The sequence below is a fragment of the Hyperolius riggenbachi genome, chromosome 12, assembly GCF_040937935.1.
Source record: "Hyperolius riggenbachi isolate aHypRig1 chromosome 12, aHypRig1.pri, whole genome shotgun sequence".
Taxonomy (NCBI): domain Eukaryota; kingdom Metazoa; phylum Chordata; class Amphibia; order Anura; family Hyperoliidae; genus Hyperolius; species Hyperolius riggenbachi.
Genome location: NC_090657.1, coordinates 159,051,995 through 159,067,674, shown reverse-complemented (window position 1 = coordinate 159,067,674; position 15,680 = coordinate 159,051,995). Strand labels below are relative to the sequence as shown.

The 15,680-nt window shown below is 46.5% G+C and overlaps 1 protein-coding gene across 2 annotated transcripts in view; it reads right to left on the bottom strand.

Annotated features, from left to right (window-relative positions):
• Positions 1 to 15,353, bottom strand: part of NELFCD (negative elongation factor complex member C/D) — a 59,957-nt gene extending 44,604 nt beyond the window's left edge. The window contains exon 1 of one of the 2 annotated variants that reach the window (XM_068264508.1): positions 15,258 to 15,353. In XM_068264508.1, coding sequence (XP_068120609.1) covers positions 15,258 to 15,341 — 84 coding nt within the window. In that variant the 5' untranslated portion in view covers positions 15,342 to 15,353. Of the gene's footprint in view, positions 1 to 69; positions 111 to 15,257 lie in introns of those variants that run through there. The other variant, XM_068264509.1, reaches the window with a different exon arrangement.
• Positions 15,354 to 15,680: the final 327 nt, after the last annotated feature.

Here is a 15,680-nt window from a genome sequence, read left to right as displayed (position 1 = left end):
GCTGTCAGCCATACTATGCCAGATAACAAAAACTACATATATAAGAAGATAAATATGGGCTCTACTTACATAATAGATGTAATGCATACCTCCCAACATTTTGAGATGAGAAAGAGGGACACTTAAGCCACACCCCTGATCACGCCCCCATCACACCCCTAGTCACGCATACTAGAGATGGGAAGTTCGGATCTTTTCAATGATCCGGATGATTCGAATCGGATCATTGAAGAGATCCGGATCTTTGATCCGAATCTCGGATCATTTTACTACCGGAAGCATTCGGGGGTGAAATGAACAGCAGGACAGGTCTGTGGACAGGAGAAGGGGAGGGGGGTGGACACACAGAGAAGGGGAGAAGATGGACAGAGGGCAGGGAGTGGACAGAGAAGGGAGGAGGGACGAGCAGAGAGCAGAAATGTTTGCACACAATACCCACATGCTGCAATCATATGCTTTACATATATTTCACCTATATGCTCATCTGTATACCTTGAAAGAAAAGGTCGCACAGTGAAAGAAAGCATTCCCAGAAGTAAAGTGCAGCTGTTTAGTGCCGAGTGCAGGAGGATTATATTGCCTTTCAATCACACTGTCTGCAAAGTTGCTGTGCTGTGCTGAGCTGAGCCAAAAGCTTCCAATGTGATCACTGTGCACAACTACGGAACAGCCAGCCTATAATGAGCAGCACATTGCAGCCAGTATGTGTGCTCTACACATATCTGGCAGTGGCACCCATGTCCCCTCTCTCTCATCTACCTGTCTCCCTGCAAGGCTGCCTCCCATCCAATAGAGCGATCCCTGCTTCCAGGACCCCGCTGCCCGCTGAGAGGGGGCGTGTCACTCCTGGCCCCGCCCCTTTTGCGATCCGAATCGTTCATTTTGATGATTCGGATGATCGACTCATAAAATAGATTCGGATCAAAGATCCGAATCGTTCATGATCCGGACAACACTAACGCATACCATAAAGATTTCCTAAGAAAAATATGTGGTTTTATAATTCAAGCCACACTGGTCCTTTCTATCCTGGTTTATTTTTCTTCATATTAACATTTTAAAATTAGTAATATATCAATTTAAAGTGTCTCCCCAGTATATGCAGCCAGGTGTATAGGTCTCCCCAGTATATGCAGTCAGGTGTATAGGTGTCCCCAGTATATGCAGCCAGATGTAAAGGTGTCCCCAGTATATGCAGCCAGATGTAAAGGTGTCCCCAGTATATGCAGCCAGATGTAAAGGTGTCTCCAGTATATGCAGCCAGATGTAAAGGTGTCCCCAGTATATGCAGCCAGATGTATAGGTGTCCCCAGTATATGCAGCCAGGTGTATAGGTGTCCCCAGTATATGCAGCCAGGTGTATAGGTGTCCCCAGTATATGCAGCCAGGTGTATAGGTGTCCCCAGTATATGCAGCCAGGTGTATAGGTGTCCCCAGTATATGCAGCCAGGTGTATAGGTCTCCCCAGTAAATGCAGCCAGGTGTATAGGTCTCCCCAGTATATGTAGCCAGGTGTATAGGTGTCCCCAGTATATGCAGCCAGGTGTATAGGTGTCCCCAGTATATGCAGCCAGGTGTATAGGTCTCCCCAGTAAATGCAGCCAGGTGTATAGGTCTCCCCAGTAAATGCAGCCAGGTGTATAGGTCTCCCCAGTAAATGCAGCCAGGTGTATAGGTCTCCCCAGTATATGTAGCCAGGTGTATAGGTGTCCCCAGTATATGTAGCCAGCTGTATAGGTTTCCCCAGTATATGTAGCCAGGTGTATAGGTGTCCCCAGTATATGTAGCCAGGGGTATATGTGCCCAGTATATGTAGCTAGAGGTGTAGGTCCCCAGTATACGTAGCCAGGTGTAAAGGTACCCCCAGTATATGTAGCCAGGTGTAAAGGTACCCCCAGTATCTGTAGCCAGGTGTATAGGTCTCCCCAGTATAGCCAGGTGTATAGGTGCCCCCAGGAAGGGAGGCAGCCAGTGAAAGGGAGCTGGTGGCAAAGCAGCGGAGAAGGGGGGTACCTCACCTTGGGGCTCCCTTTCCTGGCTTTCCCTTCCGGATTAATGTATGTCCTCTGATGGGCAGCGGCTGACAGCGGGCCCGGAGGATTTACCGCTGTTACGCAGACGCCGGCAGAGGGAGCTGTGATCTGTGCGCCGCTAGTCTGGTCTTAACTAGACCAGACTTGCGGCGCACAGATCACAGCTCTCTCCGGCGGCTGCGTAACAGCGGTAAGTCCACTCCGCCCACTGTCAGCCGCTGCACCATCAGAGGAGACGCATAAATCCGGAAGGGAGAGCCAGGAAAGGGAGCCCTAAGGTGAGGGAAGGGGGGGGGGGAGAGACTTCCCCACCCCCTTCTCCGCCGCTTTGCCACCAGCTTCCTTTCACTGGCTGCCTCCCTTCCTGCCCCAATAGTGAGTCCGCTCCTGCATCTGACACCCCCCCCCCCCCCCCCCCCAGCCAGCCGGGACACTGGGGGATCATAGCGGGAGAGCCCTCCCAAATCGGGTCAGTACCAACGAAAACGGGACGGTTGGGGACTATGTGTATTGCACTGTCCACATGTTGATTTCAGTGAATTTTATAAAATATTAATGTTTCTATCTTGTGCCATATGCTGTGTAAGATGGTGTTCACTGTCACTATTCATTTTATTTGCTTTCATGTGCTGGCTTTAAATGCCAAAATTCTCTTAAGCTTAGAATTAATGGAGCATGTAACCAGCCCAGTTACAATTTGAACAATGTCTCCCCATTACCATAGTCTGCTTCTTGTCATGTTGATATTGATCTTATCAATTTAGCCAGGATGCATGGGAACACCTCCTAAGTAAAGCTGGCCATACACTAGGCCAATTCCCCGCCGATCGACAGCAGATTCGATCACTGGGATCGAATCTGCTGTCACATCGGTCCCACTACACACTGAATTTTGATCTATTTCGTCCGATCTCATCGATCACCCGCGGGTAGGGAGCACGTCGCTAGCAGCGTTCGAGTGCCCGACGACCGACGCAATATAGCTGCAATACATTACCTGCTCCGCCGGCGCAACTGCCCCCGGTCACCGCTGCTCCGTCTCTGCTCTGGTCTCCGGCATGCTTCACTTCCTCCTGCCTGGCAGGAAGTTTAAACAGTAGAGGACGCTCTACTGTTTAAACTTCCTGCCGGGCAGGAAGAAGTGAAGCATGCCGGAGACCAGAGCGGAGACGGAGCAGCGGTGACCGGGGGCAGTCGCGCCAGCGGAGCAGGTAATGTATGCGGGCGGGGAGCGGCGGCGGCAGCACCGCCACAGATTGTGAACGGTTTCAGGCTGAAATCGGTTCACAATCTCTTTGCAGTAAAGGCAGCCATACGATTCCCCCTCTGATCAGATTAGATCAGAGAGGGATCTAGCTGTTGGTCAAATCTGATGGCAAATCGACCAGTGTATGGCTACCTCAACAGTTGAGGCATCTAATTACATTCATGTTTGCTAAAGAATGTTTGCTGACAAGAGCCATCTTTAATCCCTCCAGCTGAAGCCTACGCTGAGGTTACTCCCTCCCCTACCCCCCACCCCCCCCTCCTCCCCACAGCAATAGCATTAGCATCCATAGGAATCCCCCAGCCCTGCTACTATATCCAAAGGGATTCCTCCTGCATTGGGCTCTATTCATAAAAAAGTTGTGGCGAAAAAACTCCTGGAGGGAAAATACCGCAGCGGTATTTTACACTTCTGGGTGGTCATTCAAAAAAATCTTGCCAGCTGCGATGCAAGAGCGGAGATCTCCCGCTGAAGGCTGGCGGTAAGCTGTCGAAAGGCATGCGGAAACACTTCAGCCGGCAGAGTCCCTCCGTGCACTGCTCTCTCTGGGAGGTCTGTCCCATTCACTTGTATGTAATCCGCAAAATCAGAGGAAACGGTATTTCCCGTCCACATACCGCTTCCTCTAAACTTCATGAATAGCCATTTTGTTACTTTTTTCTAGATAAATCTAGAAAAACACTGGAGAGGGCGGAAATTTCTCGCTCTGCTGGGGGATTGTAGATTTTCATGCGGGAACAGCTTTTATGAATGCCCACTTTGCTAAATGGACGGGAAAAACCGCCCATTGACTCTCAGCCCTGCAGCATCCCCACTCGTCCCGCAGCATTACAGCACTTAGTGGGGAAAAAAATAAATGCAGCTCCATCGCCTGGAACCATGTTGAAGCAAGTCTGTGTGCGCTGCATATATTCTTCTCCGCTAAGCTCTAAAATACCCCCCCCCCCCTGTATGCGGAGGTGCCCACTTAACCTTCCTGGCGGTAAGCCCGAACTGAGTTCGGGCTATGCCGCCGGAAGGCACCGCTCAGGCCCCGCTGGGCCGATTTGCATAATTTTTTTTTTGCTGCACGCAGCTAGCACTTTGCTAGCTGCGTGCAGTGCCCGATCGCCGCCGCTACCCGCCGATCCGCCGCAATTCCTCTCGCCGCGGCCGCCCCCCCCCCCCAGACCCCGTGCGCTGCCTGGCCAATCAGTGCCAGGCAGCGCTATGGGGCAGATCGGAGTCCCCTCTGACGTCACGACGTCGGTGACGTCATCCCGCCCGTCGCCATGGCGACGGGGGAAGCCCTCCAGGAGATCCCGTTCTTTCAACGGGATCTCCGGATCTCCGATCGCCGGCGGCGATCGGAGGGGCTGGGGGGATGCCGCTGAGCAGCGGCTATCATGTAGCGAGACTTTGTCTCGCTACATGAAAAAAAAAAAAATTTAAAAAAAAAGATTTGCTGCCCCCTGGCGATTTTTTTGCAAACCGCCAGGAGGGTTAATTCAACGGAGATCATGCCTGTCTGCTGGAGTGCGGGGAGGGGGCAGACAGTGGCAGAATGAGAGGAGTAGGCAGGAGAGTGACACAGGCTGCAGCCAATCAGGCTGAACTAGTTATGTCTGTGGAGAAGGGGAGTAAAGTAAAGGAGAACTCCCCACCCCAGCCTGCACTGCTACTTCTCTTTTGCGGCTGAATTTTGCATACTAGAAGAGCTGGGGACATGAGGATTAATAGCTGCAATAAAAAAGTAAAACTGATTTTGAAAATAAGTATTGCCTTTTCAACATTCATTTTATATGTTCAATTGATAGTAACTATTAGGCATGAAACCGAATAAAATTCTTTATTTCTCTTTAAACACATGACGTAGCTGTAAATGAATATTACATACTTACCTCACTGTCAGTTCCTCTCAGTAGCTCACTATTTTCTTCTTATAGTTGTTACGGCCAGAACCCGAAGTGTGGCCACTTCTAGTTCTGGCCGGCCACTTCGGGTTCTGGCCGGCCAATGCGCGAAGTGGCCGCAGCGCAGCGGCCAATGTTAGAAATGGAATGTTTCCTTTTATTATGAATGTAGTTTTCCGGCCATCTCTGGCCAAAATGTAGCAAAACAGTTCGTTCATTAAATGAAGCTGGCGGCAATGTAGAAGGATGAAGCTGCCCGGCTTCTGCTCCACCTCCTCTCCTCCGCCCCTGCCTCTCTCTCTTCTCCCCGATACTGGCAGCGGGGGGACATACGTGTCCCTCCCCCAGAGTCGTTCGTCGCGGCAGGCAATCCTGTCGTTCGTCCCTGCAGAGCGGGTGCTGGCAGAAGCAATGTCAGCAGCCTCCCCGCTCTGCTTTCCTGGCGCCAAGAACGACTCTCGGGGACACGCGTGTCCCTGCCGGCTGCCCGAAGAAGAGAGAGAGAGAAGAGGCAGGGGCGGAGGAGAGGAGGCGGAGCCGCCAGCTTCATTTCATTCAATGAACGAACTGTTTTGCTACATTTTGGCCAGAGACTGCCGGAAAACTATATTCATATTAAAAGGAAACATTCCATTTCTAACATTGGCCGCTGCGCTGCGGCCACTTCGCGCATTGGCCAGCCAGAACCCGAAGTGGCCGGCCAGAACTAGAAGTGGCCACACTTCGGGTTCTGGCCGTAACATAGTGATCCCTTCCAGTTCTGACAATATTTTGTCAGAACTGAAATATACCAGTTGCTGTCAGTTATATATCATCTGCTGCTAGTTGCCTATCAACAGTTCATGGAAAAGAGACCTTAACCTTCCTGGCGGTAAGCCCGAGCTGAGCTCGGGGTAAGCCGCCGGAAGAAACCGCTCAGGCCCCGCTGGGCCGATTTGCATAATTTTTTTTTGCTGCACGCAGCTAGCACTTTGCTAGCTGCGTGCAGTGCCCGATCGCCGCCGCTACCCGCCGATATCCGTCGCGCCGCAGCCGCCCCCCCCCCCCAGACCCCGTGCGCTGCCTGGCCAATCAGTGCCAGGCAGCTCTATGGGGTGGATCGGAATCCCCTTTGACGTCACGACGTCGATGACGTCATCCCGCCCCGTCGCCATGGCGACGGGGGAAGCCCTCCGGGAGATCCCGTTCTTTGAACGGGATCTCCGGATCTCCGATCGCCGGCGGCGATCGGAGGGGCTGGGGGGATGCCGCTGAGCAGCGGCTATCATGTAGCGAGACTGTCTCGCTACATGGAAAAAAAAAAAAAAAAAATGTAAAAAAAAAATATTTGCTGCCCCCTGGCGATTTTTTTGCAAACCGCCAGGAGGGTTAAAGAGAACCCGAGGTGGGTTTGAAGAATATTATCAGCATACAGAGGCTGGATCTGCCTATACAGCCCAGCCTCTGTTGCTATTTCAAACCCCCCTAAGGTCCCCCTGCACTCTGCAATCCCTCATAAATCACAGCCATGCTGCTGACAAACAGCTTGTCAGAGCTGGCTGTGTTTATCTCTATAGTGTCAGTCTGCTGCTCTCCCCGCCTCCTGCAGGACTCCAGTCCCCACCTGCATCCCTTCCCTCCCTGCTGATTGGAGGGAAGGGACGGGGGCAGGGACCGGAGCTATGCAGGAGGCAGGGGAGCAGCTGAGACTGACACTACAGTTGTAAACACCGCCTCACAGCATGGCTGTGATTTATGAGGGATTGCAGAGTGCAGGGGGACCTTAGTGGGGTTTGGGATAGCAACAGAGGCTGGCCTGTATAGGCAGATCCAGCCTCTGTATGCAGATAACATTCTTTAAACACACCTCGGGTTCTCTTTAAGTGACACTAAGACACGCCCCCACCAAACCCCTTATCATGCACCCCAAACATTTCAGGATCAAAAAAAAAAAGTTTTATCATTCAGACCACACTGGTACCCTCTATCATAAGTAGCTTTCCTTCTTTTTAATGGTTGAAAATAAGAACTATAGTAATTTAAAGGATGGGAATAAAGTTTGGAGTCAAACATTTTTCAGAACAAAAACCTACATATTGATATCGATGTCATCAGTCCTGAAAGAGGGACTAATAAGGGAGAAAGATTACTTCCAAAGGAGGGACAGTTGGGAGCTATGATCTCTCCCTGAGGAAAAGATAAAGAAGAAGGGGCGCTTTGAGTCTTCTACCAAAGTAATACAGCGCTGCTGTTGGGCAGGTCTCGCCTGATTCAGATGTGGCTGGCACAGCGTACGCAGCCTCAGCACACTTGCGTCCCACTTGGCCGAGCCGGGGACCAGGCTCACACACGTAGGGGCGGATGTGACGTCACGTCCAGGCGTCCTCCGGGGTCTGTAGTGATGGAAACCAGGACACTCACCCGGGAAGCGATATACGGAAGTAGGCTATCCAATATGCTGCTGCGGACGGAACTCCGCAGTATGGATGGAAAAAGAGGTGCATTCAAAGATAAAAGTACTGGGAAAGTACAATTTATTAAAACGACGCGTTTCACGAAGGCTCACCCTCCGCTATAAAGCGGAGGGTGAGCCTTCGTGAAACGCGTCGTTTTAATAAATTGTACTTTCCCAGTACTTTATCTTTGAATGCACCTCTTTTTCCATCCATACTGCGGAATTCCGTCCGCAGCAGCATATTGGATAGCCTACTTCCGTATATCGCTCCCCGGGTGAGCGTCCTGGTTTCCATCACTACAGACCCCGGAGGACGCCGGGACGTGACGTCACATCCGCCCCCTACGTGTGTGAGCCTGGTCCCCGGCTCGGCCAAGTGGGACGCAAGTGTGCTGAGGCTGCGTACGCTGTGCCAGCCACATCTGAATCAGGTGAGACCTGCCCAACAGCAGCGCTGTATTACTTTGGTAGAAGACTCAAAGCGCCCCTTCTTTATCTTTTCTTTATAGTGGTTATACTGGGAGCAGCTGAGCATATTCGACAGGGGCCTGATCGCACCAAGGGGTGTCATCCACCACCCTCTCTTTGCATGATCTCTCCCTGGTCACAGTCACTAATTTGTAAGATACACTATCCACACCAACAATCGCATATGTTTAATAAAGTTGCACCAGCAGGCCAAAGTTGCAGGTTTGGGATTCAGCTTAGAAATTAGTGGTTGCCATCCAATTAGTGATTTTGCAACAACCAGGAAAAGTCTGAGATTTTTTGTTAAATCCCCTTAAATGGACTCAGAGCTTAAACATTGAGGGCCCATTCACACTTGAGCATTTTGCCGACGCTTTCGGCAAAACGTTGAAACGCGAGCGCTATTGTAATTAAACCCTATGGGCCCGTTCTTACGTGGTCTATTTGCGCTATTCACCGCAAATCGCCGAAACACAAACGCGTCGCCTGCACCATTTTCAGGCAATTTCCCAGCTATCACGTTTCAGTGCTATAGAAGCGCTAAACATGATCGCGGAAAAATCACCAGCGTTCAGTGATTTTACAGCTGAAAAATCACTCAAGCAAAACGCCGGAAAAAAAAATCGCAGGCATGTTGCGTTTTTAAGTGTGAATGGGCCCTAAAAAGCTTTTAAACATACCTGGGGCTTCCTCCACTCCCATCTGCTTACACCCCACAGTCCTCCACTGCCAGCAGCTCCGGGTCCCGTCACGGACGTCAGTTATGGGCAGCTTAGCAGGAGAAGTGTTCTCTTTGCATATCTCTCCAGCAGCTGCTGGAGAGATACAAAGAGGGCGCACTTCTCTTACGCCATACTGGCTCCAACTGACGGAAGTGCGGGGACCCAGTTCCCGAAGCTGTGGGCAGACGGCAGCGTGGGAGTGATTGGAGTGGATGGGGCTGGAGGAAGCCCCAGCTATGTATAAAATATTTTTAACAATCTGAAAAGAGGAAGACTGACTCCGGCACTCCAATGCAGAGGTCGTTTATTCAAGCACGGAAAAAACAAGCAACAGGTTACAGAAAGCCTGTGTCAACAGCTGTTTCGCGTGTAATCACGCCTCCTCAGGACACCAAGGCATATTTTTAATGTTTAAGCTCTGGTACACTTTAAGCAGACTATTAAACCCCCTCCCATCCCAACAAATATCAGAGAGACACATTTATTCCAACATACACTAAATTGGTACCATGTCTAGAATGGAAGTGCAGTTTTTTTGCTTTTTTGTTGATTAACCTATTTTGGTTTCTGGACGTAGAAACTACGTCCAGAAACCATGTGCGCTACCGCGCGCCCCCGCGGCCGATCGCGCGCGTGCACGCGCACTCCCGGCCGCGGATTCGGTAGTCAGGGAATCAATGTATCGGACTATGAAGTCCGATCACTGATTCCTCTCCCCCGCTGAAAAAGCGACAGCTTCTCTCGGAAGCTGCGCCTTTTCTGGCCATTCACTTCCTGATGCGCCACTCTAAGCGTATGTTACGCTTAGAGTGACGTCATGTAAACAAACTCATGGCCGCCATCTTGTGGCCAAAAAGTAATACTACACCTGAAAATAAAAATGAATTAAAATCAACACACATTTACATTATAAATCTATTGTTTACCCCCCACCCTCCCAAAACTACCCAAATAAAATGTTTACTATAAATAAAAAAAAACCATTACAATAAAAAAAAAAAAAAAACATGTAAATATTTACCTAAGGGTCTAAACTTTTTAAATATCAATGTAAAGATGAAATATTTCTATATTTTTTTTATTTTAAACTTGTTAATAGTGATGGATGCAAAATGGAAAAAATGCACCTTTATTTCCAAATAAAATATTGTCGCCATACATTGTGATAGGGACATAATTTTAACGGTGTAATAACCGGGACATATGGGCATATACAATACGTGAGTTTTAATTATGGAGGCATGTATTATTTTAAAACTATAATGGCTGAAAACTGAGAAATAATGAATTTTTCCATTTTTTTCTTATTCTTCCTGTTAAAATGCGTTTACAGTAAAGTGGCTCTTAGCAAAATGTACCCCCCAAAGAAAGCCCAATTGGTGGTGGAAAAAACAAGATATAGATCAGTTCATTGTGATAAGTAGTGATAAAGTTATAGGCTAATGAATGGGAGGTGAACATTTCTCTCGTGAAAACCACGGAACCTGAATGGGTTAATGAAAAAAAAAAAAAAAAAAAAATAAGTGTTCAACCACTTCCCCACCAGTTCTTCCCCCCCCCTCCCCTTAAAAACCAGTGCGATTTTCACATCACACTCCTCCAATTCATTTGCCAATAACGTTATTGTTACTTATACCATCGAAAATATCTATTCAATGTTTTATTCGCCACAAATTAGGCTTTCTTTGGGTGGTACTTTTTGCTCAGAATTATTTTATATGCATTCTGACCACTTTACCTTCCCCCGCCGAGGATCTACATCCCTGCAAAACACCACTTTCCCTCCCAGGAACGTAGATACTCAACCCTTGCCGCCGCGCACCCCTGCTTGCGCCTGTGCTCATTCTCGACGCCGATTATTAGAGGGGAGATAAATGAATGGAAACGCAATTCCCATTCATTAAGTCCCCGCATCAATGAGATGCTACAGTCATTTGTATCCTTGCATTACTTCATATTCACGTACTTATAGTAGGCGAATAGGAAATGATGCACAAGGACATCTTGTGGCCAAATAGTAAAATTACACCTAAATACATTTATTTTAATAAAAAATACTCACACTCACATTTAAAATTAACTCCTTCCCTCCCACTCTGTCCCATAGTACCCAACTACATTTTTTGCATAAAAAAAAAAAAAAAAAAAACCTGACAATGAAAACAAAAGTTACCTTAGGGACTGAATTAACCATTTCACTTCCAAGGGTTTAGCCACTTAGAAAACAAGAGCAATTGTCACCTGTAAGCACTCCTTCCATTAATTCGCCTATAACTTTATTACTACTTATCACAACAAAACAATCTATAGCTTGGTTTTTTTTTGCCACCAATAAGGCTCTCTTTGGGAGGGTACTTTTTGATAATTATTTTATTCTAAAGGGGTTTTAACAGGAAAAATAAGAAAAAAAAATGGAAAAAACAGTTTTCTGCCATTATAGTTGTAAAATAATACAAGCTACCGTAATTAAAACCCACACATTGTATTTGCCCATTTGTCCCAGTTATTGCAATGTTTAAAATTTCCCCTAGTACAATGTATGGCACTAATATTTTATTTGGAAATAAAGGTGCCTTTTTTCATTTTTGTGTCTGTCACTATTTACAAGTCCCTAGTTCAAAATCAACAGTAATATACCCTCGACATATTATATATATATATATATATATATATATATATATATATATATATATATATATATATATATATATATATATATATATATATATATATATATATTTATATTAAAAAAAAAGTTCAGACCCCAAGGTAATTATGTAATTTTTTTTAATTATAAAAATAAAATACTAATTGGGTAATTATGGGATAGTTTGGGAGGTAATTTGTTAATTTAAAATGTATTTGTGATTCTTTAAAATTAAATGTATGGTGTAATTTTATTATTTGACCACAAGATGTCCTTGTGCATTATTTCCTATTGCATCTATTTCAGTAAGTAATGCATGCATGGGTTCCGTCAGAAGTAACCAAATCATCTCTTTGATGCCTGCGACGATTCATACGGGGACAGAGATTAAAAGAACTGCGTTCCCATTCAGTCATCTCTCGTCTAATGATTGGCGGCAATAACATGCGCAGGAGCAAGGGGCGTAGTAGCTATATCCATGCAAGGGAAGAGGGAATTTGCAGGGATGTAGTTAGTCATCTCAGGGGAGGGGAAGTGGTGAATGTCCACATGGTATTATTGCCTTTCAGTTGATTCAATAGTTTTAATGTTTTTTTTTGGCTTGTCCTCATATTTGTAGCCTGTTAAGCATGGCCGTGTCTGCACAGAAGCACAAGTGGCTCTGGCATACTGAATAGGCGCGGCTGTACTAGTGCAGTCACAATACATCCATACTCGTGGCTGCAGGGGAGCAAAGCCCTAATGTGACTACCAACAAACCCTTTTCTGTAATCTTCAGGGACCCCGCACTCAGCAATGGGAACTGGAGGATGGCACGGGTAGCCTCGATAGCAGGCTTTCTCAACCAGGGTTCCCTGTAACACTGGGGTTCCTTAAGGCATCCCCCCACCCCTTCTGCACAGGTAAACTGAGAACCAATTTTATTCAATTGGCTAGTGCACGCTTTAATGAGTTTTCCCCAAGCAGATAAAAACAGACAGCAGAGAAGAACTTCAAGTCTCTCCAGGGCCCCCCTGCAGCTTCTCCTTCCAACACCCTGCTGCACACTGAATAGGGACGGTCTACAAATCTTTGTCTACTGAGCAGATGCTCTTGCTCTGCACCCTTAGTTGTCAGTCTCTCAGCACAAGGAAAAGAAGCTGCTCCCCAGGCCCGTGTCTGTATCCCTTGCGTCACCTATTGTTACGCCACTGAGGCTGCTGTGTATGTGAGATATATATATATATATATATATATATATATATATATATATATATATATATATATATATATATATATAGCACTAAATTGGACATCAGAATAATGATCACATTTTGCAATAGAATAGGGAGGCAATATAACAAGTGGCACCCATAATGAGTACTGCTATAAGGGAGTACTATATTTGTTGAGGTCTATAGCAAGAAACACTAATGTGCGCTACTAAAATAGGTAACACAAAGTAAGAAACAAGGAATGGGGGGCTAAACAAGGCTGCTACAATGAACAACCATAGTTGAAGTCCATGCATCCTGCAAAGTAAATTCTCAGTCCCCCCGCTAATGCAGGGGTTCCTAGAGATCCCAAAATGATTTAATGGTTCCCCCAGTGTATAGAGGCAGAGAAAGGCTGCTCTATAGGATCCAGAGGCTTCCCTCTTAATATATATTTACTTTTTTAGGTTACTGATGCTTTGGGCACGCGCCAACATCACCATGTTGGAGGAACTGCAGCCACATAGGCACAGCTCATCCAATCATTTGGTTATGCCAGATTATGCTGTACTCCCATATTGGGATGAGGTTCTCAGGCTTATCAAGCGACCTTTGGATGTGCTTTCTGGTTTACCCTCCCCCTAAAATGAAAGCACTCAGTACCTTCTAAACCATTAACAGCAACATGATGTCTGGTATCTAAACACTGAAAGCATCCACAACCTCCCCCCATTACCAAAGTCCATAGCAGAGTTCAATATATGTTACAGCCAAAACCAGAAATCGGCCAATTCTAGAACTGGCCGATTTGACGTCGGCCAAAGTCCAAAATGCTGGGAATTTCTGACATTGGCCGGCCAGTTCTAGAAACGGCCAAAGTCCAAAACGCACAAATCCCAGAACATCCTGGGTCCTGTCCAGCACCATGAATGGCACTCAAAACTTCCTCTCTGCTCTGAAATATACAGCATAATAATCTTTATAAAGAAAAGCATTTTTTAGTTACAGCTGATACAAATCCTGCAATAAATCTGCAGTTTGTCTACATCCTGCTTTCTTGGGAGGAGACATATTGTTAACATCCTGTGCTTTTAAATTAGCTGCTCTGCTGTGGCAGTCAGGTGACAGATCAAATTACAGTGGTGATTAGTCACAGATGAAGGGGGGATGCATGGCTGTGGGACTGTGCATGGTTGGTTGGGGGGGGGGGGGGTCTTTGCTGGGTGATTTTCATTGCTGAGTGGTGTCTTTGCATGGCTGGGTGCCTTGCATAGCTGGGGTTGCTTTGCTGGGCTGAGGGAGCTTTGGTGGAGGCGCTACTCAGACCTCCGATCAAGGCGGCCAGAGAGGCGGAGAAAGGCAGAGCAGCACGCACGCTACTAGCCCGGACCCATACACTTCATATGCGGAAGTGTTCAACGTAACGTCAAATCTGCATTTAAGTGTTCGGGTCCTGCGAGTCTCGTGTGAGCTGGCAGCTGCTATGCCTGACTCTCTGGTACGGTCCCTGATCGGAGTTCTTAGAAGCAGAGGAGGAGAGGTGAGCGGGGCTTTCTGGCAGTGGAGAGCAGCTAGCGGCAGTGAGCGGGACTTGGCCGGCCACGTGAAGTCACAACGCATTCGGGCCGGCCAAAGTCCGATATTCATGCCCGTTTTGTACATTGGCCACATGAGCCGACCACTTCGCATTAACATGTGGCCGTAACATGTACACAAGCTACTGCTTCCCACAAGATTGCAGGACAATTTAGGAAATTTTAGTAAAGTTTGGGGCCATTTAGTAGCTCACCTACTAAAAAAGCATACCACACTTATGCTGGGTAGACGCAAATGCGATTTGTTTCTGTTAATTTTCCATCTGATAGATTTCCAATTCGATTTTCTGATAGTATTCCGATTTAATTACCTTTTGTTATGCTGGGTACACATTATGAAATTTTATGGTCGATTTACTGTCAGATTGATTATTTCCAACATGTCCAATTTGCTTTCCAATCGATTTCTGAGCATTTTCTGATCGATTTCCATTAAATGTATAGGAAATCGATCGGAAAATGCTCGGAAATCGATCGGAAAGCAAATCGGACATGTTGGAAATAATCTGACAGTAAATCGACCATAAAATCTCATAGTGTGTACCCAGCATTATCTATTTCCATTCACTTCTAGGAGAAATCGATCAGAAAAACGATCAAAAATAAGATTGGACGTCAGAAATTCTCTCTCAAACCATCTAACACAAAATTGTATGGTGAGTACCTAGCATAAGCATTGCTTTTTTAGTAGGAGGGCTTTTGAGTCTCTTAAGGTGGCCACACACGATACAATAAAATAGTACAATTTTACAGCACTTCAATTAAAAAAAAAAAAATCAGATTTCTCATGAAATCGATAGCTTTTTTTTAATCAAGCAACAAATCCAAATCAGATTTCCCATTTTATAGACTGGCTCTGACTGACGTAATTGACAGGACCCAGTTCCCGAAGCCGTGGGCAGCGGAGGACGGAAGCATGGGAGCCATCAGAGCGGATGGAGGAAGCCCCAGGTATGTATAAAACTTTTTAGTTATTCAGCTCTGATACATTTTATGTCCACTATACCTTCCTGGTGGTTTTGGGTCCCCCGGAGCTGCTTGGTATTCTATTCTTCCAATATCCGTGTTTCCAACCAACAGTGAACATCATCCAAATACCTACATCAGTATGTATCTACAGGAATGATAATCATGATTGATTAAAATCTTTTCACATCGATATGTGACAATATTCAGCCAACAAGCAGTTCCTCATTCAGTTGGACGACACCAGTCTAGCATACATACGGAACTTTAGATTGGATGGTCGGATTGATAACTTACCACTGTCAAGATATCCATTCACAGTAAAAATGGAAAAAAACCATTTGTCTATTTTTCAGACTAATCAGGCAAAATTATGTTTGACTGCTCTTTTGCATCGCACTCTAATTTTAATACTTGCTGTACTGGAAACCAGGATGAGACTTTCATAGTAAAACTAGTAGTT